The following is a 27168-nucleotide window of genomic DNA, read 5'->3' as shown; positions in this document are numbered from 1 at the left end:
GCACACAAGAGCACACGCAATGTTGTTGAGAGAACATTTGGTATATTGAAAAGTAGGTTCAGATGCTTGCACAAGAGCGGAGGTGCAAGGCAGTATACCCCCATTACCTGCTGTAAGATCATTGCTGCCTGTGCTATGTTGCACAATCTGGCTGTTAAGAAGGGGACTGAGGTGGAGTTATCTGACTATGAGGATCATGACGACGACATTGCTGTGCCTGAAAGACAACCTGCTGGAGTGTCAACACCAAGTGATGGCAGATACAGACGTGATGACATAGCACGCAACTATTTCTGAGTAAGTGAAGACACTGAGCTATAGTGAAAGCACAAGCTTCTGTTTAATTAGATTTGTAAAGATTTATTGAAGAACAAAAGTGCAACAGTAAGCATTTGACATCAATGCTCACAGTGAGCAAACACACTCAGACAGGTGTAGAATCCACCAACCATAGTTGTACATAGTCACTTGGCTGGTTGCAATGGCACAAATGTGCAAATAACACTGTATTAACTATAAATCAAATGTCCATTGGCAGTAGGCCATCGTTGCAACTGTTCATTTTCGCACACGCTTAGCACTGGCAGGTGTCTGTGGCTCAGCCTGTTCACTGGGCGTTTGGCCTATAGCCTCACCCTGTCGCCTGCTGCTCCTCCTTGGCTCTACGCCATGGGGGCTAGCTGTGCTGCTCCTACTGGTGCTACCTTCAGTGTACGGCACGTCTACAGCAGAACTTTGTGCACTTTGTGCATTGAGTAGGGCCTCCAGCGCACCGGTCATTCCAGCTATGCCCCTTGTCAACTGGTTGCTATTATGAGTCAGGACTACCTGACTATTCATGCTACGCCTGCATAGCAGGGATGTGGCTGTAGCCAGCTGCTCCATGGATTTCTCTGTTCTCTCTGCGCGCTGCCTGTCCCTGCGCCTTGCACTAATATCAGAGTCAAGTTTTGTGCACAGTTGCTGTATGCCTGTTGCCATGCTCTGGTTGACTATCACCAGCTCTTTTATGCCCTTGCTAATTTCTTCCATGTTGATGTTCATGTTTCGCATTTGTCTTTGACAGGCCATGATGCCCTTGCCCTGCATCCTCTGAATCCTGACCATGGCTCCCTCCAGGCCTTTGAAGACACTGGAACCCTCCCCATGTGCACCTTCATCCCTTCCTTGCACTGTGCGCCTTCTAGTGGTACCTGGTACAGGCTCTGTGCTAGGCTGCAGTGTGGCAGTGATGTGAGCTTGTAACAAGTTAAGTGAGTCTTCACCCACCATTTCATCAGCACCTGACTCCATTTCCGGCAGTGGGGGAACAACATGCCTCCTGCCAGGGTGTGCAACAGGTGTTTCTACAACAAGGGATGCATGCATTTCTGGTGATGAGACCAATAGTGGTGACTGTGAAGGAATTGGGGAGCCCTGCATTTCTTCACTGATGACAGTTTCTTGGGAGGGTGGCTGCCCACTCGGAACACCTGTGTCCTGGGATGCACTGGGCCCTGGCTCCTGACTGTCATCCCTCTGGGGTGCCGTGCCTTCTGCCTCCTCAGACTGCCTTCTGGAAGTGAGACCTGTGGACATATGAGCACATATCAGCTAGGTGTAAATGTGTCACAGCCACTACAATTAAACATGTTACATTGCACTTTGTACATGCTGCCTGCCCTTCATTTTGTCAGCATTCATTTGAATTATGTGTTGGTTACAGTGCTGTGTGACATGGTCTTTCAATGACTAACTACATGTAAAATGATGCATTGGTACAGTTTTGCACAGGCACCATGGGACTGGGGTAACTTAGCTGCAAGGGGTGAGGGATGTATGGGGGTGGGAGGGGGATAGCTGTGCATGCATCTTACCTTTTTTTTTTTGCAGATTGCGCAGAGCTGTCCACTTCTCCCAGTCCATGGACACTTTCAGCCTCCAGGGTTGTGGCTACCAGCTCCTCCAGCTCGGTGAGGGGGGGTGCAGTGTTCTTTCCTCGACCTGTTTGCTGTGACTGTTTGTGGCGGTCAGCCAATTTTTTCTTCGTGAGGCTCCTTAGGTCATAGAACCTCTTCTTTAAATCTTCAGTGCGTCTGGTGGTGACTCCCACTGCATTTACTTTATCTTTGATTTCCAGCCAAAGTTTCCTTTTTGTTGATTCTGGCACAGTTAGGGACTGCTTTCCAAAAAGTCTGTGGTGTACCTTTACCACCTCCTCAACAAGGAGCTGTAGCTCCAGTCTACTGAATTTAAGCTTTCTTTTCCTTTCAGCCTGCTCAGTGTCCCTGCTGCTTTCCATGTTGCAGTTTTCAGTGAATTCACAAGCTCTGTCTGCTGCTTCTGCTGCTCCCAGTCTCTCGGCTCCAACTGCCTTTCCTGAACCTTCTAATTAGTTGCACCTGCCTGTGGGGCCACTCCCTGGAGAGTATGGGGAGGGTGGTTGTACCTGATTGGCTGTTGTGTTAAGTTTCACTTTTGTTTGTTGTCCGTCGCGGGAATTACCGATCGGTATTTACCGATCGGTAAATACCGATCGGTAGATACGATTGGTAATTACCGATCGGTATCTACCGATCTGTTAATACCGAATTTTAAGGATTCGTTAAAAAATCCAGATGTTGGTACCTACATCCCATTTACCGATTTTGAAATAGCGAATCGGTAAAATTCGGTAATATTCGGTATTTCAAAATCGGTAAATATGATTTACCTACATCTGGCCCCTAGATCCTACGATGGAACTTGGAGGAGGATCAAGCCAGCCAGCGACAGCGTGCTGTCCGTGAAGATATTGCGGCATACGGAGGCAGGGAAGCACCCGTAAAGGAGCTGGGCCTACCAGAGAAGCTATTGAGGGATGCCGGGACCTGGATTTAAGGGCTGCCGCGAAGACAAGGGCGAAGGATAGAACAGACGGATTGAATTGTGAGGGCGACACCCAGGTACCTAATTACAGTGTGCATATAACGGTGCTCTAGCAGATCGGCTGGTGGCTCAGACGGTGCAGAGGGCACGGAGCCGCCATTTTGAGCAGTTCGTGGAGAGGTCGCAAGGGTACAGGGAGGACCAGGAGGTAAGGCTGCGGTGCTCGTGCAGACACAAACACCAGCCTAGACGTGGATCACAGTAAAGCGCTATCAAGAGAGAGGACAGAGTAATGGAATGCCGCAGAGCTAGCTGAGTGAGTACGCAGAGGTTGTGAGGCATTGGGACATGACGGGGCTTCCACCGGCACTGAGGGGCTAAAGCATTCCACTCTTGGAGGGAGATTGGGGCATAAGTCAGAAGGCTGCGAAGCTTAAAACTTCAAATATAAGAGGGGAAATCCTGCCAAGATGCTGTACTATGATGATATAGGGTTCAAACCAGCAGTCGCAATAGCCAGCTACTGACGAGTTTAGACTCACTAACAACGACAAACCAGTGGAGTCACATAACTGAGGCCACAGACTGGAGCTAATAAATGAGCCTCATCACTGGTTGATCAAGGGGACATATTCACAGTGCCCTGCGTGGACGTATGAAGACCGCTCGGGGAGCAGTTGACTTCATTGCAGTGGGAGACCAACGCTTTATAGGACGAGCCTGGGAAAGGAAGTGCGCAAGTTAACAAATTTTAAAGTACCAGGCGGAGGACACCACATAGTCCTGGTTGGAGAAAGCGGACGGTGCGGTGTCTCACTTATACCGCACAACTAGCTTCTGCCCTAGAAATACCCCGCCTTCAGGACATTGCGATCAAGGGTCACCTTGGCAAGGATGGGGAAGCTGGACACCAGACAACCACGCATAAACTTCGAGAAAAAAAACTGCGAAAGGAGCGGAAGTAGATGCTAGCCAATCGGAGCAATCAGAAGAGCACTTAGCGAGTCAACCGCCAGCTGATGAGATGCAGGAAACAAATGTTCAAAGATCTCAAATCCAGCTTACAGGGCCTAGATACCAAGATGGATTTCTTGGCAGAGAGGATGGACAGAATGACGCAAAGGATGGCTTGACAGCAGCCTTTTACAAAGAATATGCAGACATTTTTGCTCCTCATTTACTGCGGGTGTATCTAGAGGCAATAGAAACGGGAATTCTGGCTCCTACTCTAAGAGAAGCCACCATTATCACACTATTAAAGCCTGATAAGGATGATAAGGATCCCGCATTGCCAGATTGGTACCAACCACTGTCGTTAATCAATCTGGATGCTAAAATATACGCCAAATTGATTGCGAACAGACTACAGCCGATGCTGCAGCAGATTTCACTGCCAGACCAATCTGGGTTCATTCCTGGCCGGTCGACAGCTCACAACCTGCGAACAATATTCGGACGTTGCATTATCCAGCACCTCACATCCAGGCAGCAGCCGCCTTATTAGACGCCACAAAGGCATTTGACTCCTTGAAGTGGAAATACCTCTTCACCCTCCTACCCAGATTAGGACTGAGCCCAATGTTCGTGAAACAAATAACATTAATATACAATACGCCAATGGCACGAGTGGGGGTGATTGGGAGGGTGTCAGAATTGTTTGTCATCACGAGAGGGACAAGGCAGGGGTGTCCACTATTGCCGCTGCTATTTGCAATTGCTACTGAACCACTGGCGGCTAGACTACGTCAACACCACATGCATAGAAGCATAGGTTTTACATCTAGGGGCCTATTGATATCACTGTATGCGGATGACATGACGATATATCTAGTGAACTCCAGAGGAAATTTTGATGTAATTATGCAAGAAATTGTACGCTTTGGTGGTCTAACGGGGATACAAATAAACTGGTCAAAATTCACAATGTTACCACTCACTGATGACACTACACCATGTGAAACTTAACTCCCTATCAAGTGGGTATCGGGCGAACTATGCTATCTAGGTATCTGGATAAATAGGAACATACAGGAAATATGGTTAGCCAATTATGGGAAAGTCATGGACTGGATTGATGGTAAGATCCAGGGTTGGAGAAAGCTTCCATTATCCATTATGGGCAGAATAGCTCTTACCAAAATGGTGATACTCCAGAAACTCCTATACTTGTTTGTGAATATCCCAATGCCATTAAGCACTCACTTTTTACAGACGCCTCCGTTCTAGTATTTTTGGGTTGCTATGGGCGGGCAGACAGCCCCGAGTTTCCTCGCAAATGCTGACATTACCAATCGTGCAAGGTGGGCTGGGAGCGCCGGACTTTGACCTCTATGCATACAGCGCACAAGCACAATACCTACACTACTGGCAACACCCTACACCTTATTTACCACATGTGACTATAGAAATGGATAGAAGTGCGCCTACCCCGCTAAATGTGGCTGTATACCACCCTTATAAAAGACCTAATATGGAAATAGACACTGTAGAAACAACGTGCTGGGCATGGAGGAACATAGCAAAGAGGGCAGGTCTAAGTGAATTATACGCCCCATCCATGCCATTGGGAGGCAAACCTATACTGACACCAATGTCAGACAAGGCCGTTGCCCAGAGGGCGCAGGCATACGATCTCACAAAAGGCAGTGATCTATATCCTAATAATAAATTTCTCTCCCTCCAACAGATGTGCAAGCACCAGACGCTTCGGTGTCAGACATGCTGCTATATTATCAACTTAGAGCGGCAAGTAGGGCTAGATATATTGATTTCCCTAAGGAGTCACCCACTCTGGCGGCTTTAGAAGATGTGTTATCGAACCCATCTCCCCGGAAATTGATAACATGTATTTATAGAACGACGCAAGTAGCTTCCCCTATCACCACCAGCACGTCAAAAGCACAATGGGAGGGCGAAATTGCCATTACGATCACCGGCAAGCAGTGGCTATTCTGTTGTACACAGCTAGAACACTTATCTCCTAACTATAGACTGCGGCTCATACATTTACATTTTTTACATAGAATATATTGTACGCCGATACAGTTACATCGCATGGGCCTATGCAACGATACGAAATGTTGGAGGTGCGGGGAGCCAGACGCAACATTTACACACCTGGCCTGGTACTGCAGACCTATTGCACAATATTGTATGGAGATAGGTAGACACATTGGAGACTTTGTTGAAACCCCACTACAAATGTCTCCACTAGTAGCAAAAGTGGGATTTGTGCGCGAAATCCCGAAGTGTTCCCACAAACTAACTGCTATGCTGCTGCTATTGGCAAAGCGTCAAGTAGCTATACATTGGGAAATGCGGAGCCCTCCTACAATAGCGGGATGGTTGAGGGCGGCAACATATTGTAGGGACCAATTGACGTACTACTGGGAACTAATGCCTACCAGGTCTAGGCCAGTAGACATCTGGGGGCCATTTGGGAGTTGGTTAAGTTTGGGAGGTGCGGATCTCCAGAACAATAACTAAACTGTGAATCTCTTTTATAAGCAAAGAGGAAGAGATGGATTTACCAAGTGGGTCGCTCAGGTGATGACTACGGGGGCATATTAGGAAAAGGGACACGGAATTGGACTGGGAATGGGATGGTGAAGATGTGCGTGGAATACGTAAATGCTGATTAGAGAAGTCTTCATAACCTCATTGGCATAATTGGATATAGTAGGGAGGGGGGAGGTATGGGGGTTCATGGGTTTTATGAGTTATCATACGTTTCGAAAGATATGTAGCTTTGTGCTCACAGCGGTATAACTTGAAATATAATGTTCCAATATTTCGCAAATTCCAAATGCTGCCAGGCCCCAGGGATGTTGGCTTGATGGCTGTGTTACACAAGTACAGTGGTATATTAAGAACGCTGCCGGCCCCAGGGTTGTAGGCGCACAGCTGTGTAGACTAATGGTGTTAAATTAATTAAAAAAAATTAAAAATACCCAACAAAAGGGTTGGAGCGACTCAGGGGTCCCTTCAAGAGGAGGGGCTGAACAGAGGGGAGGATACTCCCCTGTCCTTTGTTCAGATTCACGCTAGTGCGGTATCGAAGGGTTCCTGAACTTTCTCAAACTAGAGTAACAAAGAGGGCACCAAATGTGCGCTTCAATGCAGTTTGGTGGTGCTGCAAAGTGCCCCCACCCCAGCCCAATACACTGAGTCCTGTCTGGGAGGTGGTAACACCTCCATGTGTCAGGGACTGTCTGGGACTATGTCAGGAACACAGCCAGGGACTTGGGCAAGGACTGGGAACTGGGTAGAAAACATACAGTGCACAGAAAGAGTAGTACAGCACTGCCCAGGATCAAACAGGGAGTCAGAGGAGAAAAAGGGATCCAAAGGGGAAGCCTGTATAAGTGAACAAGATGGGTAAGACTCAGAAAGGAAGGGGACTCACAAGGTAAATTAGCATTCAGAATAACTACACCCAGGATGAATGTGCAAGACATATATATGAAACAGCATTAACAATACAGGGGAGTGTGGGGTCAAGCACTCAGAAGCTCCACACTGTAAGACTGAAGCTCAGTAAGTTACTCACCCACAATTGCTGTTACAGATACTGACTGAAAATACCCACATATAGGATATGTATGCAAAGGTAGGGTCTGTGGAGCTTATACCTCTGGTGATGTTATAACTGTAACTCAAAGACAATACTCACAGTGAACAAGAAACACCACCTAGGTAGTTAGCTGTGCCCACAGATCCTGGTGATAAAACAGGAACACTCAAGGCAGTAACAGCAAAGGGGTAGAATTAAACACAAGCACAATATACAAGGAGCTAGTAAGGAGGAGTGCTTTACAGGAAAGGAAGGAAATCACAGGGCACACGTGGCAGAGAGCAGGTAACAAAAATACAAGGTAACAGAAGCAAGACAGCAGATTAGAAAGACAGCAAACTAGAACTGGAACCAAGAAAATTGGAAGAAAGGCAGGGACTGGAAAAGGATATACAGAAGGGGAGGCTACAATGGTATACTAGAATAGGCAGGTTCAGGAATCAAGAACGTGAAGTAGCATAGAAGGCAGTGCTGGGGCAAGAACAAGAATTGAGCTAAGGCTCAGGAGTCAAGGTAGCACTGCAGACAGTGCTAGTTCAGGATTAGGGAATTACTAAAGCTTCAGGAGTCAAGGTAGCACTGCAGGCAGTGCCAGTTCAAGGAAACAGGAAATAGTTATAGCTCAGGAAACAAGGAGTCAAGAGAGAACGGCAAGCAGTGCAATTCAGGAACAAGAAAAAGCTGAAGCCCAGGAACAAAGAATAACTATAGCTCAGGAACTCAGAAAACGAGGTAGCACTGCAGGCAGTGCTAATTCAGGTACAAGGAATAGTTATAGATCAGGAACTCAGCAAACAAGGATTAACTATAGCTCAGGAATCCAGGAATATCAAAAGCTCAGGAATCAAGGATCGGTCTCACCAGAAAACAGCTTCAATGACCAACCATGGCCTGAAGGGAGCTGAGGCTTAAAAGAGCTCACAGTAATTATAGGCATCAGGTGTGAGCAGGCTAGCAGCAGCCAGCCACAGGTGAGCTGAATTCCTACACCCATCCTTGGCCTGCAGGGGTGGAGATGAAGCAGTGAGCAGGGAATTCTGGGTAATGGATTGTCAAACATGAGCAGGTTGGCTTCAAGCATGAGCAGGCTGGCTTTCACAAGACCTGGCATGGATTGGGAATGGATGTCAATTCCCCAATAGTGTTCAAATGACTGGAAGCTAATTTATGCATTAAGGGGAGGGTCCAGTAGCTTATTATGACACTGGAGAGTCCCACAATTCAGCACTTTGGTGGTGGACACGGGAACACAGGGAGCAATTTGTGACACCCTGTGACATGAAACTTACTGTTCTATCTTCCCCTGCTCGCTCTCAGCTCAGCAGCAGAGGTCTTCAGGTACAAGGGAAAGTGCATGTCTCACACTGTCGGCCAGACATTCTTGGTTGGCATCATCAGACCTGCTTATGTATTATGCTCAAACCTGGTTGTGTGCGTCAGATTTTAACTATTGTAGGATACAGCCTGCTATAGATGTTAATAAATTACAAGTTTTATTGAAGAAATATATAGATGTTTTTAAAGAACAATTGGGAATGTTGAATGGTTTTGAATATATCATTAAATTGAAAGATTGTGGCATTTCGGTGAGACACGAGTTAAGAGTGTGCCACTGAGTGTGAGAGAAAGTCTAAATGGGTTGTTTAAGAACTTATGCAAGGAGTGTTTGATTGAACCCATAGTGTCATCTATTTGGCTATCTCCTATTGTGGTAGCTCGGGGAAAAAAATCAGAATGTGTATTGATCTCAGGAGCTTGAATCAAGCCATCTGGGTGAACAGGCATTCACTGTATAAAAGGAAATTATGTGTACCCTAGCTGGTTCAAATGTATTTTTCAAGCTTGATTTATGGTCTGCATACCATCAAGTGGTGTTGTCAAAAGAATCTAGACATCTTACCGCTTTTGTTACACCCAATGGTATGCATCAATTCTGTACGATGCCTTTTGGGTTTGCTTACACAGCTGCAGTTTTTCAACGAGTCATGTGAGAAGTAGTGAGACGGTTAAAAGGCGTGCTTGTCTTCCAAGATGACATTGTCGTTTTTGGAAAGGATCATGTTGAACATCTGGTTAGATTGGATAGTGTTTTTTGACTGCATTGAATGAGAGAGGTTTGAAACTGAGGAAAGACAAATGTGCCTTCGGGGTATGGGAATTGGAGTATCTGGGTCATGTGGTCTCCAGCAAGGAGGTTGGACCATGTCCTGACAATTGAAAGGAATTGTAGAAGTATTGATTCCTTTGGAAAAGGAGCAACTAAAGGCCGTTTTAGGAATGTGCGAAGATTACGCTGTTTGGTCAAAAATGTTCATCTATGGCTGTACCTCACCTTCTTTATTGATAAAGAATGCCAGGGTTTGTGTGGGGTGAATCACAGATGCGTGCCTTAAAAGAGATCAAGGTCTGGAGAATGCGCCTTTACTCAGTCTGTAAAAACCTGATGAGACGATGATGGTAATGGTGGATGCAAGTGGAGTTGGACTTGGGGCTGTGCTTGTCCCAGGGTGAGAGGGAATAATAGGGCATGGTTGCGTTTGCTTTTCATATGCTCAGACCACTTAAGAGATAGTAGTCTGTCATTGATTGTGAGATGACCGAATGTGTCTGGGCAGTGGAGCACTTTAGAGCTTAAGCGTGGGGTACTAGGTTTAGGCTAAGATTACATCATACAACGCTAATATCTATGCTGAGTAGTACATTCCACCAAACTACTGCTATATTGGTGATACTAAGTGTGAAGTTACTTGAATATGATTTTTTTTGTTGATTTTATACCAGGTGGGAGGAATAAGAGGGTCGACTGTCTATCATGGGGCAAAAATGTAGACTGCATTTCCCCTGCAAAATATTGTTTGCCCTCTGTATTTAAGTGGCTGTCCACGGCTCAACTTAAGTGCAACGAAGAGAAGTCTGAGATACTCCTCTACAGAAAATTCCCCCCTAACTTCAGAGAAACGCTCTGGCCATCCGAGTTCTCCATGCCTTCATCAACAGGAACACCCGTTAAGAACTTGGGGGTTTGGTTTGAGGAGAACCTCTCTTTTTCAACTCAGGTTAAGAAGCTTGCTGGTAACTGCTTCGGACTTCTTAAAACCCTCAGGAAATGTCTTCCTCTTCTTTTTAGGGCTGCAAAAGAAATGGTTATCCTGCTCTTATCTTATCCCGGCTAGACTATGCCAACGCTCTGTACATTGGCATCCCTGGCTATCTGCTGAATAAGTTACAGGTGGTCCAAAATACGGCAGCCAGGCTTCTTGACATCCCTTGAGGAAGCAGCGTGAGACAACACCTGCGCTCATTGCACTGGCTTCCTGTGGCAGAACAGGTTAAATTTAAATCCCTAGCCTTTGCTCATCGCCCCCTCCATGGTCGATGTCCTACCTACCTACAGAAGAGGTTCTCCTTCTATGCCCCTATGAGATACCTACGCTCTCCGTCTCAACTTTTAGCCCAGGTACCCGCTTCAAACGACAAAGGTTGGGTGGCAGCTCTCTTGCTCTGAAAGCTGCCTGTGCGTTCGTCTTGCGCTTGCTTTGTCAGTGTTTATGAAGCCTCCGCCTGGTCTGGCTGCTGAGCTGCGAGATAGCTCTGCAGTGGTTCCTAGATATTTTTAGGGCGAACCTGCGTGGGCATTAGTTCCCAGAACTCTGATAGCTGATTATGGAAAAACCCTGCATCTCTTAACCAATCCGTCTTCCGGGGTTTCCGCCTGCAGCCCCAGAAGAGTCGACATTGCACACATCTCCACTGCCCTGGCATAGGTCAGTCACCCTTCAAGGTGGATGCACTATACCAGTGGTGAGGGTACAGGTGCATTAGCCCTGTACTCCTACTGTGTCTAAACCAATTCTTAGACATTGTAATTGCAGTATTACTATTAATAGTATGTGGTGCTTGGGAGATTGTCATCACGAACTCCACAGCACCATAATGGCTTTACTGAAAACTGGGAAGTTTGGTATCAAACTTCACTGCACATTAAACCCCCACTCATGTCAGTGTGGGAGTCAATGAACAATGCACTCAGAGGACATCTTAGAGATGCCCCCTGAAAAATGACCTAAGTCTAGTGTCCTGTCTGAGTGGCTGCACACCAGCTGCCACCACCAGACATGATTCTGGACCCCTGCTAGCTCTCGGGGGTCTGAAACAATGCACATCCTGGGATGAGGTGCCAAGCCTCCTGCTCCACGGTGGGCAGGGTCCACAAAGGGGAAGCTTCAAAGGCTTTCAGCCTTTGTGAGCTACTCCAGCCATTTGCTGCTTCCAACAGGCCCACACCGGTTTTGAACCCCACTTTGGCAGGAGAATCAGTGGGAAAACCAAGTGAGGAGACATAATAGGGAGTGTACCCATGCAAGGAAGGGACCCATTGGTCCCAACTTGTACTTACCTATAATGCCCTTAAATCTAGTATTTAGGGGCAACCCTTAACCTTGCCTCCGTATACAAGAAGAAGCCGTGCTGATCTAAAAGAGGAGGACCCCCACTGACTTTTCCCCAGCCCTATCGGCCTGTCCCCACCTCGAACCTGCTCCAGCAAACTCCTGGCATGTTCTGCAGCCAGCAGACCCCAAGAACACGGAGTACCTGCTCTGCCTTCCAAAACCAAGACTTTTTCACCTATGAGCATCAGAAATGCTCACCAACAGACTCTGGCTTGGGCCAAATCTGCAAGTCTGCACCACTCTGATGCCCACGACCCAAGTACGAGTGGGCAAACACCACAAGGAGGTCTCCCCGGTGATCCTGACCTGAAATCTGGTGATCTCTGACCTGCCTTGAATCCCCAATCAACACCTGCATCCCTTTTCTGAAGGATCTCCTCCAACCGTGACGGGAGCTGGTAAGAAAAACCAAATGCCTAAAGACACCCTTGCTCCCGACATCCCACAGCTTTGGGTGGCCCAGCTGACCGTGTCCCAGTATCCCCAGGCATCCCAACTTACCTCTCCCACTGGTGGTCCCCCCTAGAAGATCTTCGTCCCTGAGGCTGCAGTGTTTGTTGCAACCAGAGAATCCCCATTGAAATCAACAGGGCACCAACGCCAAAACAGCACTCTGCACCCAGCCGCTCCTGTGCCACTCGGACACCCCTTTGCCCTGAGCCTAACACCAGGAGCTTTGCTACTACAACCTTGTGGCCTGCTCACGAGCAGCCATTAACCTGAGGCCACCTATCCCCCATTGGATAACATTGGGCCTCAGCACTCTGCACCCAGCCGCCCTAGCGCCACTGAGAGTGCTTTGAGAGTGCATCCTTGACCCTGGGGGAACCCTGGTTCTAACCCCAGAAACCCAACTCCTGCAACCAAGTATTTACCTGTAACCGATTACTCAATTTCCTCTCATATGATTGCATTGGCTGCTTTTCTTGAGTTGGGGTTGGTTTGTATGGAACTCTAAGAAAAGAGCAAATATATAAAAACTGCTTTACTTACCTTTTCTCTAGGAAATGTCCCTGTGTGATATCTAGGCACATCATCCTGAGTAGAAAAATTAATCCATAAAGTAATCTAAAAGTAATTTCAACTTTTTTCAAAGTATTTACAGACCTGTAAAGAAGTAATTTTCATTCAGCTTGCATGTATTGTTCAAACTGCATTGAAAAGTACCATTTACACTTAACTGTACCAGGCTTGCTTGGTACTTGGAAATAAAAAAACTATATAATATTTTTCTACAAACAAATTGGTCTGAGTTCAATCTTTGAGTGTGTGACATTACATCATTTCTTGCCTAAGTGTGTACAATAAATGCTTAGCACTACCCTCTGATAAAGCCTTACTGCTTGCCCACACTACCACAAATAGAAAGTAAGGTATCATCTACTTTTACTTCTGCCTTCCTTTGAGGTTCCACTGGACTCTGTTCACACTGTACCTCACTTTGGTATAGTATACACAGAGCCAGCTTCCTACAGACTCCACCGATGGTTATACCTGAGACCCCTCAGAAAGTGTGGGATAGGGTGAGTGTGAGAAGTTGGCCTGGTGTATGATGTCAACTATTCTAGTGGGCACCTTGCACCAGTCCAAACGACCCTTATTGATGGTAGGTTGTAAAGTCAACCTTATAGAAAGCTATCCTAGTGGTAGCTGTGGAGAGCAGCCTTCAGGCTAAGACTTAGAGGCGAGTTAAGCAAGTTGTTTTACCAATTATAATCTCTTGAGTACCAAATGAAAGCACACCACACAAGGTATATTACCTACTGGCGGTCGCCAGTAGGTATATATAGTTAGGATTTTTTCTCTATGGAAAAGGGGGGTCCCAAAACGCGTTTTTCCCATTCATTTTTCCATAGGGCGTTTGGCCTCACTTTTAGCTGAATGGATTTGCACGAAACTTGGCAAAATTGTAGGGACTGTTAGCCCGATGTGCCTTTGCTGGGTCTCAATATATGTGCTCCAGTGGATTTTGAGAAATTAACTTTTAAAAAAAACAGATATATCTGTGACAGCGTCCTGGATAGCGCACCAGTTCGCGTACGTTTCGCGTAACGGAGCTTTGCGAAGCGAAGTTGATTGGCTCTCAGGTGTTTGTCAACATTCTAAACAGTCCGTAGCGGCCGCCATCTTGTCTCTCGGTAGGATCGAGAGACAAGAGGAGGCCAAAACGAAGGGGGAAATGAAGGAAAGGGGGCAAGGTAGACCCCTTCTGACCCCCTAGGATTGATGAGGGGGATATTAAAGTGCCCCGCGGGGCCAAAAAAAATAAAAAAAATTGCTTTTTTCGTGGGGTGTGCCCGGTTCGCGTACCGGAAAGCGGTCTGGGGAGCGTACTATAAGGAAACAAGAATGATTGACTTTTAACTTATTGTATGTTTATTGATTGTTCGTTTTGGTTTTTTTTTGTTTTTTTTTATTTACGTAGCTACATGTAGGTATCAATGTAGAGTCTATAATTTAATAAACGCCGTCTCCTTTGTAGATATCTTGCTTGTTGTTAAAGAAGTTATTGTGGTATATGGAATTCATACCATAGTCTGTCTGGAAAGCCGAAACAACATGGTGGCAGGAGATGATAAAGAGATGTTAAATACACATTGGGGATTATATAGTGGGAGAAAGGAAGTAACTATGAACAAAGTTAGTATGTAACACAAAAAAGTTGCACAGTATATTTTAAGTCTCACTTTATATTATATCTATTTTGGTACTATTTCATAATTTACATATAAAAAAGAACAATGTCTCAAACTATTTTTAATTTTTAAATAAAAATTTATTGTTGTGATTTTTCAAAATCTAAAAGAATTTCCAACATTAATTCATCAGGTATGTCCTCCTTTTCATTCCATGATTCAATTTCTTCTACACAATTAATTAAGTCTTGGTCCAGAGAGTGATCCATAAAGTCTATTTCCTCTTTGTCTTCCCTAGGATTGTTTTCCATATTAATTTCAAATGAAATATTAATTTCATTTTGTTATCCTTCCATTTTCTTGCTGTAAATTGCATAAAAATAAATAATAAATAATAAATATATCAGTACAGATAGGGCACTGTTGGGTTTCAGTACAGACAGGCAGTTTGGTTATTTAAACAGTGTTTTTTTCTTTGGGCAGTGTATGGTATCAAATTGGAAGTAGAAATATGAAGAAAATTATCAAATAAACTCTTAGTCAATTCTGAATTATACTAGAGAAGTCTAACTCTATCCTTAACTCAGGGCCGGAGCTAGGCATGGGCAGCGTGGGCTGCCGCTCAGGGCCTCGCACTCAGCCCACCAGCATGGGGCCACGCACTGGTGATGTGTCCTTTTGTTTTCCTGGAGATCTATCACAAAGAAAGGTGTCGCCTGCAATTAAGGTCCATTGGCGGGGGCCCCCTCCTTGGGCCTCTCATGGATGGTGTCAGGAGGTATAGGGGAGGAAGAAGGAGACGCTCCTTCAATTGCAAGGAGACCATTCACAGACACTGTGGGGGGCCCATTGTCCAGCATTTTGGCACACCCTCAGTTTTAACTTTTAGACCACAATCAATTCTCACACCTATGAAGGTGTGAGAAATGCGTGTGGATTAAAAGTTAAAACTGTGGGGGCGTCAAAATGCTGGACAATGGGGCCCCCACAGTGTCTGTGCATGTTCGCCTTGTAAGTGGTCACTTATGTAATTTGGAGGGGGCCTTGCGCACGTTCCATTTTAGCCCAGGGCCTCGCAAATCCTTGGACTGGCCCTGCCATAACTAAAACAGAGAAGTCTATTTTATTCTATAAGTATTACAGAGTGAAAGAATAAAACTGTCTGAAAATGTTTTTCTAATTAGCTTTCAGTACAGAACATACTTCAGTTTTAAAAATAATATCTTACCTTTTAAATATAACTTGAAGTTATCAGTTGATTTTTTGTTGTTCTGCACTTCACGAAGTAGTAGTCAAAATGGCTGTGTTTCTCTCTCTTTGTTTATATATATTCAGGTACATAACCAATCAAATGTCATGATATAATAGTAGAAATTGAAAGTAATATTTTAATTGGTTGTCATTTCCAACACTTCCGATATGTTTTGTGAAGTAATTTACCTCAGGGATTTTAGAGAGTTCTACATGCTAAATTTGTGAAAATGGTAGGGATTGGTATGTAGTATGAGCTACTGTTTAATTGGTGAAAGTGTCTCCAGGGGTTTTTCTGTAAATTACTTTCCTACCTTTTTTAAACGAGTGCTTGTCAGTGCGTTTCCCGGTACGCGAACTTGCAGTGTTACGGGAGTCCTCCATTTTGTGTTTCAGTAGAATTGAGATATAAGATGGAGGGTAAATAATGTTCAGACTGGGTAGATTGGGGTACTTTAGACGTATGCTGTTTCCCTAAGTTTTCTGAGGGTGGCTGAGGAAGCTCATATATGTCGATAAAAAAATTGTTTTTTTTGCGTGGTTAGCTGCCGGTACGCGAACTGGGTAGCGTACCGGGAAGCGAATATAGGTGAAAATAAGTGAAAAAAAGGTACATTCGAAATTTCAAAAGAGTACACTAAGTTAAGGTAGCTCTGAAAAGAGCTTTTGGGTTCTGTGTATGTTCTAGAAAATTATAAGTAGGAACCAATACACATTCTTAAATTTAGTATGAAAACTCTGTTTCCCTCATCTGAGAAATGCACGCCATCTCCTCTGTAGATATCTTGCATGTAGTAACGCAAGTTATTGTTGTAGATGCAGCCCATTCCATGGTCCCTCATGTAAGCTGAAACAGACTTATTTACATGCTTCCTCGATGTCTCAATTTGTGGACAAAATTGATTGGACCACCTCCATTTTTGTCTTTGGCATTTATTGGAATATACCAAGGCAGTTTGAGGAAAAAGTGTCATCAATTGCTCAAAGGTGTCCTTTAAAAGCATTTCCAGACCTACCCCAGTCAAAGTGCCCAAATCGTTTCCTCCACAGTGCACTATTATGAGGTCAGGGGTTGGCAAATGTAAAAAGGTTTTCACCAATGGTATCAATTGGTGACATTTCAATCCTCTTCGACCAATCCATTTGATTTCCACATTTTGTAAATCGAGGTTGTGTAAATTTCTGTTATCAGCATACCTGTGAGCCCAGTGGATGTAGCTATGTCCAAGAATCCAGACTGAAAACATAGCTAGAGGAGTTTTTGCTGCAGTCAGATGAAGTGTGGGAATGAAATGGCAGTTGAAATAGTGATGTTTGTAATGTAAAAAACTGTGGAGTTTAAGTGCAAATGATTCATTAGCAGTGATTGGTGTATTTCCATTGCTGAAAACAGAAAGTTAGGGTGCATGGATGTGTTCTTTGAAAGATGTATTTTGAATGGTTATTTAAAAATGTTGTTATGAAAGATTGCAGTGGATTAGCAGGTGTACTGAGAGTTCAGAGTTCATTTGAAACATTGTTGTGTGAACTTGTGACCATGACAGGTGAGGCAGGTGGTAGTTGCTATGGAAAAGAGGTGGAAAGGGCAGAGGGGGGAAGGGTGTTGATTTGAAAAAAGGGAGGGAAGAGTTTTTATTGGCTGACATGAGAGATATGTGTGTTGAATATCAGCGTTTCGGTGCCTTTGTTGGTTCCAGCCTCAGGAGTGCATACCTTTAATTCTGGTACAGAATAATTGGTGTGTTTCTGAGAATGTTTTCAATTTCAAAAAGAATTTGTAAAGGTGAGTTATCGTTTATATATTTTAGTTAAAGAGTAGTATGCTTTTTTGCGTAAATAAGAAAGTCAGCTGTGTATTTAAAATGATGTTTTGCGTCAAGTGTTTGCATTCTGCTTTCAAAGGCGATTTTGCATTCTTCATTTACAGAATCGGAAAAATTATTGGTTCGGTAAAATACCGAATCGGTAATTTTACCGATTCTGTAAATTTGCTATGTAGGGGGGAGTCTTCTGAGTCTCAAATGACTTAACGAATCGGTATTTTAGCATGAAATCAAACTTCATGGTAAAATACCGATTCCGGTGTGCATGCACATTTGTGCATGCACATGTATGTCATGTGAAATGCAGCCCTGCCCTTACATGAATGTAGGTGAATTATTGTTTTACATAAAAGGTTTTAAAACTTTGTTTGAAATCAAATGCATGCACACTTAGGGCCCGATGTAGGTGGTCGTTTAGGCCATTTACCGACCGGTTACGGACGATTTCGGTCGTTTCCGACCTGTAAATGGCGAAAAGGTATGTAGGCGCCTAAATCCAGGGCCACATGTAGGCAAATCTACATTTACAGAATCAGTGAAATTGTTTTTGATGGTAAAATGATGTGACTCCTGCAATGCGTCGCTTTTGCGGAACAGATATATGATGTAATTGTGTTGTTAATGTTACGGTGTACATGTAAAAAATGATGCATAAGTGTTGCACGGGCATTGTAGATACTCTCCTATGTGTGCTTAGCAATTTAAAGTCACTTCCCCCGGGTTCAAGGGCCTTGTAAATACGTCCCGATGTGTGTCTGGTCATTTGAAGTCACTTTCCTCGTAGTGTAAGGCCCTTGTAAATACGCCCCCATGTGTGCCTGGCAAATTTTCATTTTGATTGTTTGAGTTACATAGCCATGTTAAAAGTTATTGAAAAAAAGGTGCAAGTTCCTTAAAAAAACGTTTTCATGTGTATTAGGGCATTTTAAGTCTGTTCCCCTTGAATGTAGGTGTATTATTGTTTTACATAAAATGTTTTAAAACTTTGTTTGAAATCAAATGCATGCACACTTAGGGCCCGATGTAGGTGGTCATTTCAGGCCATTTACCGACCGGTTACGGCCGATTTCGGCCGTTTCCGACCGTTAAATGGCCAATCGGTATGTAGGGGCCTAAATCCAAGGCCACATGTAGGTAAATCTCAATTCAATTCAATCTTTATTTCGTTGCATTGCAACATAAAAGATAACAATAAAATACAATTCATTATAAAAAAAAAAAAAATACAACAATATAACATCCATTATAAGGGCACTCTTCTACATTTCATCAAATTTCAACATGTTAGCTAGTATTTCATTATAAAAGCACATGATTTATACTTCAGTTTGGCGCAGTATCAATAAATATTTCAAATATTTTAAAAAGTGTAAAAAAGTAAAAAAAAACATTAAACATTAGTTTGAGTTGCAACCCGGATTAATATACAATGCATTGGCTTGGTTCATGGTTCCGGGGAGTACAAGTACAACTTTCATAGTTTAGAAGGAAAGAGATAGTTTCCTTCTGACAAAGTAAGTGGACAATAAAAATTTGCTAATACCGAACACAATTACTTGGCTGGTGTCCGTACTTAGGATTCTGCCAGCTTCCCTATGGGAAGTAGAGCCAATGTTGCGGCACAAGGGGACTATCCACTTTTTCCTGGCTTTATCATAGCTAGGGCAAAAAAACAATATGTGGAAAATGTCCTCCCTTTGGTTATTAGTGCACAGGGTACAATGTTCTTTGTCAGTCTTCCCCCAACTTTTCTCAGTTACTTTTATTCTCAACGTTCCATACCTAAATTTTAGATATAGAGATTTTGCCAGTGGGGGTTGGATTTCGTCTAAAAATTGTTCGAATAGAGCCTCATTTTTTGCCATAAGAAATTTTTCAGTAAGGGGGCCATGGGTTCTTGAATACACAGATTCATGATTCACTAGTGACCAGAAGCTTAATTTGACGATTTTTTTGGAATTTAGGTTGAGACATTCAGGTTCGTTCCAGAAGTGTGATAATCCGAGCTTGGTAAGCCATCTTTTAACATGCTTAAACCAAAAGATCTTATTGTCTCTATCCAGCTCTAATACTTCCTTCATCCCATTTCTATAGTCAGACAGTTCCACAGTTGTCCATAATCTGACCCACATCAGCAATGGTCTCATTGCACATTTACAGAATCGGAAAAATTATTGGTTCTGTAAAATACTGAATCGGTAATTTTACCGATTCTGTAAATTTGCTATGTAGGGGGGAGTCTTCTGAGTCCCAAAGGCCTTAACGAATCGGTATTTTAGCATGAAATCAAACTTCATGGTAAAATACCGATTCCGGTGTGCATGCACATGTGTGCTCGCACACCTATGTCATGTGAAAGGCAGACCTACCCTTAGGGCTGGTTTGCCTGCCACATGGCACCTGTGCCTGTTTTGAGGGTGCCAGAGGGTGTCAAAGTGATACCCCCTGCAACCTTGTGAATACTTTTATTTTATTTATTTTTATAGCATTGTTGAATCTAGTTCTTACTGTTATTGATTTACTGTTTGGTAATAGTGGTTAATAACATTTTTTATTATATTTCACCACAGATTCAACTGCAGATTATTTGGAAATTAGACAATGCCGTCTAAGGATAGAATTCGAAAGGCTACGAAACGTCAAAGACAGCAGTTACCTAACATTTTGCAGCAGTCCTCTACATTAGTATTACCTCAACGGACGAAGAGAACACCGGGTAAGAGAACGAAATCATTCCTTAAAAACATTTGTAGAAACAAAAGTATAACTACAGAACAAGTTTTAGTCCAGAAAAAGAGAGCCAATTTAAATGGAAAGGAAAGGCCCGTGAAAAAAGTTTGTGCTAGAGCAGGAGATAACTCTGTGCATGGCAGTAGAAGGGCAAATATTTTCAGGGACATTCGTAAGCGAATGTTCCGCAACAGGGTAATTGTCAATTTGCTAAAACAATTTAAAAAAGGTCAACAGAAAGTGTCATTTTATAAGAAAAAGAAAAATGTAGAGAAAATTATTGATCAGGCTTTCGAAATCAAGCGAAAGTTATTTATTTTGGTAATTAATAGAATTAGGAAACTAAACAAGGTAATCTATGTTTTCAAATCTAATAGTAGATGGAAGAGAGAAGTTAATCAAAGTAATTTTTGTGAAGTTTTCTTAGGAGAATGGATGCATAGTTCAAATAGTGAGGCATTTTTTAATGAGGAGAGTTATTTTCAGGACAATGTTTTGGTGCATGCAGTTGATAGCAGTGGTCGAGCATATGAGGTAAAAGAGGGTCATCCGGTTGAAAAAGAAATACTTGTGTCTGCAGATGCAGAAGAGGCGCTAAGTGATGAGGTTTTAGGGAGACGTCCTAAGGGACCAGTGTACACCTGGAAGTGTAGTTCTATTTGCAGTGTGCGACAGGATTCCATCAATTTGCTTTGTGATTTTATACGGACATTTCATAAGAAAAGTGTAAAGCAAAAAATAAAGTTGTTGCAAGAATTAGATCCTTGCAGAGTGAGACAAGTGACAGGTTTGCGTGGTCATTCACTGGCTTGTCTTTCTAGGAGAGTATGCCAGAGTGTATTTCATCATTTCAGGATGCTAGCAGTGCATCATAATAAAGTGAGGAAATTAGTTAGAATTTTGTATTATGCTAAGAGTCCAGTAATTATGCTTAAAAAATTAAGCAGAGCTCTTTTGCATGGTTCTGAAGTAGATGTGAAGAATATTTGTCAAGAAATTGAGTTCTGTTATTTTGCTGGTAAAGAGAACAATGTTGATATTGAACCACTAGAAGATGGTAATGTGGAAGACAGTGAACAGATTTTCAGTACAGATAAGTTTCACAAGGAAATTTCCACGTTTATGGTGAAATCAAGTGAGAGGCCTAATTTCACTTGTGTGTGTTGTCGACGGACTTATTATAAGAATCAGACTAAGTTAGTGGATATATATGCAAAGAGTGATATGGAAAACAATCGTGAATGGAAGGATTTTGCCACATACTTGATGGTAGAAAATTGTTTTGATTTGGGAGCAGACCAACGTATGTGTACTTATTGCTATAACAAATTAAACCAAAACCAGATGCCTGCTAGAGCGGTTTATAATAATCTGGAATTAGATGACATTCCTTCAGAATTGAAGGATTTAAATACTTATGAATCTATTTTAATTCAAAGTGTCCATCCCTTCCAGGCTATTGTACGAATGGAGCCAAAGACAGGGAAGTTGCCTCCATCAGATTTACAGAGAGGATTAAAGGGAAGGGTTGTTTATTTGCCTTTGGATTTGAAGAAAAACATTAATACAATTGGAGTAGAGAAAGTGGAAGAGGAACCTCTGGTTATCATAGTTAATGGTGTTCCGACAAAGAGTAAGAAAATCTGGCAAGATTTAGTGGATGTTAAGAAAGTTAAAAAGGCAACATTGTATTTGATAAAAAATAATAAGTACTACAAGAATGTATGTGTTGCAGAAGAGGAAGTAAGTGAAGAAGAGGACAGCGATTTGTGTCCTGGTCAAATTGAGAAAGTAGAAGCCTCTAAAAAGGAAGAAATATATGAACATTATAGTGTTCATCCTTTGCATTCCAAGGAAGTCATGGGGAATGCTATTGAGTTGTTTCAAATGAAACAAGCCAAAGGGAGTCCCATTAGTGTTTGGGAGGAAAGTTTGGAAGCTCGGTGTTTCCCACAGTTATTTCCCACAGGTCGAGGAGGACGTTATGATGAGCGACCTGTTCAAATTCCTGCCTCAGAATACCGGACTTTACGATTGTATACAGAAGATCCTAGGTTTCGACAATGCATTCCCTATTTATTTCATCTATTGTTTGAAAGTGATCTCTCTGGATTGTCTTATGCAGTGAACCACATCTTGAAAAGTGGTATACAACTGCGAAATATCTCGGCAAGGGAATTTATGGATAAAGTCAATGTGCAAGACAGTATTTTGGATTCTCACCTGATTAATCTCATGGCTTGTCAGCGTGGTACTAATGAGTATTGGTACCGCCGTCATGGTGACTTAAAATGTATGCTGAGGAACTTAGGAACTCCCACATGGTTCCTCACTCTCAGCTGTGCTGAGTATGGCTGGCTGGGAAGACTTACTTGAATTTCTACGAGAGGTAAATGGAAACATTGAAAATATTGAATTCAAGACACCCGGAGAACTGTGCTCTTTGGATCCTGTGAATGTATGCAGGTACTTCAATCATAGATTTGAAGCTATGATGTCTTTCATCACGAACAAGAAAAATCCACCTCTTGGAGAGGTGTTCGATTTCTTCTGGAGAAAGGAGTATCAAGCAAGAGGTGCTCCTCATATACATATGCTACTATGGATCAAAGATGCACCCAAATTTGGAACAGATCCGGATGACTTAGTGATGAGTTTCATAGAACAGTATGCTACATGTGCTGTTCCAAAGACAAACGAAGACAAAAGTCTAAGAGAACAAGTTTTACGTTTTCAAAGCCATCGTTGTGGAAAGTACTGTCGTCGTAAATTCAGAAACAAGGACAAATACTACACCAAATGTCGTTTTGCATTTCCACGGTCGGTATTATCAAAAGGAAGAGTTAACAATTTGATGTCATCGCTGCGACATAATGTGACGAGGAAATCACCCAAAAACACATACAATTTGAAAAGAAACGAAGAGTCCAAGTACATCAACGACTACAACCCAGTGATTTTGTCCATGTGGAATGCTAACATGGATATACAGTTTGTGGCTGACAACTGTATGGCTGTGGCTCGGTATGTGACGTCTTACATCACTAAAAAAGAAAAGACAGAACTGAAGGATATGTGGGAGGTTATTTCCCATGAAAAGAGCCTCAGTAAGAAGTTGTACAGTTTCAGTCTGAAGATGTTGTCGCATCGAGAAATTGGAGCTTACGAATGTTCTGACCGGTTATCTTCAGCAAGTCTCTATGCCAAATCTAGGAGTATCATTTGGGCGAGTCTTGGTCTTGCTGCAACGCGTAATCGAGTTCTGAAACCTGTACGGGAAATTGAGTATTTGGCGGAGAAGGAGCCAAACAGTACAGATATTTTGAAGAGCAACATGTTGGATACATATTATCCAAATAGAAGCAGTCACCTGGAGAATGCTTGTCTGTATGAAGTTCTTCAAAATTACGTTTTCAAGAGGAACATCAAAGAAGATATTGATAAAGGAGTGTATGCTGTAATTGGAAGTGAGGGATGTCTGGTCAAGCAAAAAAAATGTCAATCGATAAATCATCGAAAATTGGATTGCGAATCTCCCGAAAGAAAAGAGTTTTTCTATTTAGCTCTTTTGCAACTTTTCAAGCCTTGGCGTGCAGAAGAGGAACTGCTTGGGGATTTCCTCTGTTACGAAGACTCTTTCAATGCAGCCAAGGAGTCCATAGAATGTCCTGTTTTTCCAAAATATCTACAAATGTTGAATGCAGAAATTGAGCAGGAAGCAACAATTGCAGCCGAGATTGCTAGAGACAGTTCTCAGGACAGTCAGAGTTCTGTTTCATTGAGTCAGGATCCACTAGGAGAACCAGTTATTGAAAATGAAGCTGCCACTGCCATGATTGAAGTGGAAAGAGCCATGGCACATGCTCAGAAGGATGCGGTTAACTTAGAAGAATTGGAAAGACAACTTAACGTTGAGCAGAGGAAAATATATGTCGAAGTTACCAACCAAATTGAGCATGGATTAAGTCATGAGAAGGAAGAGTGCTCATGTACGTCGTTGAAGCCTGTCTGACTGTACGTGAGTGGAGAAGCAGGAACTGGAAAAAGTTTCCTTATTAAAGCAATTTCATGTTATATGCAGAAAAGGACTGATTCATCGCTGTCTTGTGTTGTGACCGCTCCAACTGGACTGGCAGCTCATAACATTAAAGGGATTACTTTGCATCGGTTACTGATGCTGCCAGTGGAGCATGATAACAAATTACAATACCACAAGTTATCTGGAGATGCTTGTTGTGAAGTATCTCGAGTTTTTAAGAAGATGAAACTTCTTATCATTGACGAAGTAAGCATGGTTACCAATCTCATGCTTGCTTTTGTGCATTTAAGAATGCAGGAAGTTCTTAAAACAGAGTATGATGTGTTATTCGGTGGCAAACACATCATTGTTTTTGGTGATCTTCTGCAGATGACACCAGTGAAAGGACAACCAGTGTTTAAACTGCTTACACATGAAGATACCAAGAAGTGCCTAGGGAGCATTGGCAACGTTAACATATGGTTAAACTTCAGTTATGCTGAGCTGCGTGAAAATATGTGTCAGGCGAAGGACGAAGATTACAAGAATATTCTACAATATATTAGAATCGGGAGAGTGACTGAGCGTGGTAAAGAAGCTTTACATGCACGCTTACTGTCAAATTTATATCCAGAAGAAGATGTTTTGCCAGAGGATATTTTTCAGAAAATTACTGTGAAGAAATCTGGAATATGTTTGATGCCAACTCTTGCAGAATGTTCCATCTTCAACAACAAAATGTTGAATTTAGAAAAACAAGAGATTGTGAAACTTGAAGCTATTGACAAAATAGAGCATATGGGAGCAACAATTATTTTGTCAGAGAATTTGAAATCTAAATTGGATTCATTAGAGAAGACTATATCTAAAACTGCGGGTTTTGAAAAGACTTTGAATGTGTGCTTAAATTGCCGAATCATTTTGAGAAGGAATTTACATGTTGAAAGAGGTCTGGTAAATGGATCAATGGGTAATGTTGTTGATTTTGAGAAATACAGAAATAGAGATGGAATTGAATTTTTAAAAATTAAATTTGATGGCATTGAGGAAGTACAGCTAATTGGTCGTTGCTCTGCTAGGTTTTTGCTTATTAAAGACTTATATGTTCGCCGTAAGCAGTTTCCTGTTTGCTTGGAATATGCGGTGACAATTCATAAATCGCAAGGTTTAAGAGTAGACACTGCTTTAGTGAATATTGGCAGTTCTGTATTCAAAGAGGGTATGGCTTATGTAGCATTGTCACGAGTCAAAACTTTATCGGGTTTGTACTTGATTGACTGTGATGTCACAAACATTTGTGCAGATCTAGATTGTGTTAAGGAATACAATAGGTTAAGAAGAGAGTATGCGCCACATTTGCCTCAATATCCTTTGATTGAGAAACGTGTGGTAGGCCGGAAACGAAGAAATATCAGTAATAGTAGGGAGGTTGTAGCAAAAAGACCAAAAGTCGATGAACCCAAAAGTGGAAGCAGGAATAAAATGAATTCTGTTGAAAATGTTGTTGGTTTTAAATTTGAAAATAGTTCTGGTGTCAACTGCTATGCTAATGTAGTTGTTAATGTTCTCTTTTCACTAGAGACTTTCAAAGAACAGATTGTGATCAATTCGGAACAAAGTTTATGCTTTTTGTTGAATTCTGTGTTAGAGAAATGTAGTGCTGATAAAACGAGAGTAGAAAGTGTGTCTGAAATTCGTTTTCTGTTAGACGAATGTTCAGGTCAAACAGAATTCTCTGAAAATATTCAGCAGGATTATCAGGAGTATTTAATGTATATGCTTGATGTATTGCAAGATGAGGGTGTAGATGTAGATTATCTATTTGGCCTTTCTTATCAATGGCAGCATGACTGCGAGAACTGTAGGCTATCAAGTACTAATAGTGTAGACTCAGAAAGATTTATATATTTAACTTTGCCTGACAGTAAATCAGTATCCTTCAATAAGCTAGTAAAGGCAGCCGATAAAAATATGGAGTGCAGCCAATGTAAGTCTGGAATGCTGTCCACGTTAATTTTACGAAGTTATGGCCAGTATGCCATTTTAATGTTCCAACGATGTAGGCCTGATGGAACTAAATTGACAACTTTAATTAATAATTTTGTGGCTTCGCAGTTGTCAATATCAGGAAGGACTTTTAAAACTACTGCAATTATATATCATAATGGTCCTTCAACTAATTCAGGACATTATACAGCTTATTTGAAATCTGGAAACGGTTGGTCATTCTGCAATGATTCTGTTTTAACTTTCCAAAAAAGATTGCCTTTCCACCTTCAAAATTCTTACCTGGTGTTCTTACAACCAAAAGTTTAGGAAAAAAAGCTTGGGATTTGTTCAGAGGAATTTCAAGATGTTCTAATGGCTCCTACTCTATATCGCCTTGTGGATAATTGTAGTACAGAGCGAAAACTGTTTGTTTTTATAAGCAAAGTCAAGCAGCAGATCAAAATAAGGAGTAGAGGAAATGTAAGCCTGCAATGCTGTCCACATTATTTATGGAAACTTATGAATGAAATGTCATTTTACAATTTCAACTACATAAACTGGAAGAAAATAAGTTGTCCAGTCTAATTAAAATTGTTTTGGCTACATAGTCATCGATTTCAGGAAGAACATTTGCAACTGCAGCTATTATATAATATACTGGTCCTTTGACAACATCTGGATATTACACAGCTTATTTAAAATTTATAAAATGGCTAGTCTTTCAGAAAACATTACTAATTGAGTATGAAGCAATGTTGCCTTTTGACTTGTTTTTTGAAGTCAGAATTTAGGGTAGGTAATTGGACTATAATGATTCTAGCTGTAACTTAGTGTGCTGTTTCAAATTGCT

At 42.3% G+C, this 27168-nt stretch overlaps 1 protein-coding gene across 1 annotated transcript; it reads right to left on the bottom strand.

The window, feature by feature from the left end:
• Positions 1 to 558: 558 nt before the first annotated feature.
• Positions 559 to 2281, bottom strand: LOC147683397 (uncharacterized). Its single transcript, XM_086944836.1, has 2 exons — positions 1860 to 2281; positions 559 to 1570 (listed from the first exon to the last, which is right to left on the bottom strand). Exons 1-2 carry the CDS (start codon positions 2279 to 2281, stop codon positions 559 to 561), a joined length of 1434 nt encoding a protein of 477 aa, XP_086800962.1.
• Positions 2282 to 27168: the final 24887 nt, after the last annotated feature.

The sequence above is a fragment of the Lissotriton vulgaris genome, chromosome 11 (genome assembly GCF_964263255.1).
Source record: "Lissotriton vulgaris chromosome 11, aLisVul1.2, whole genome shotgun sequence".
NCBI classification, from domain to species: Eukaryota; Metazoa; Chordata; class Amphibia; order Caudata; family Salamandridae; genus Lissotriton; species Lissotriton vulgaris.
The sequence above is the reverse complement of the archived record's forward strand: the minus strand, read 5'-3'. Positions and strand labels throughout refer to the sequence as shown.

What these genes read in the sequence shown, in the direction of transcription:
- LOC147683397 (XM_086944836.1), bottom strand. Translation starts at nt 2,281, where the DNA reads ATGGAAAGCAGCAGGGACACTGAGCAGGCTGAAAGGAAAAGAAAGCTT. An exon ending in GCGCAATCTGCAAAAAAAAA is followed by an intron (nt 1,571 to 1,859) that starts AAGGTAAGATGC and finishes TCATATGTCCAC; the next exon opens with AGGTCTCACTTCCAGAAGGC.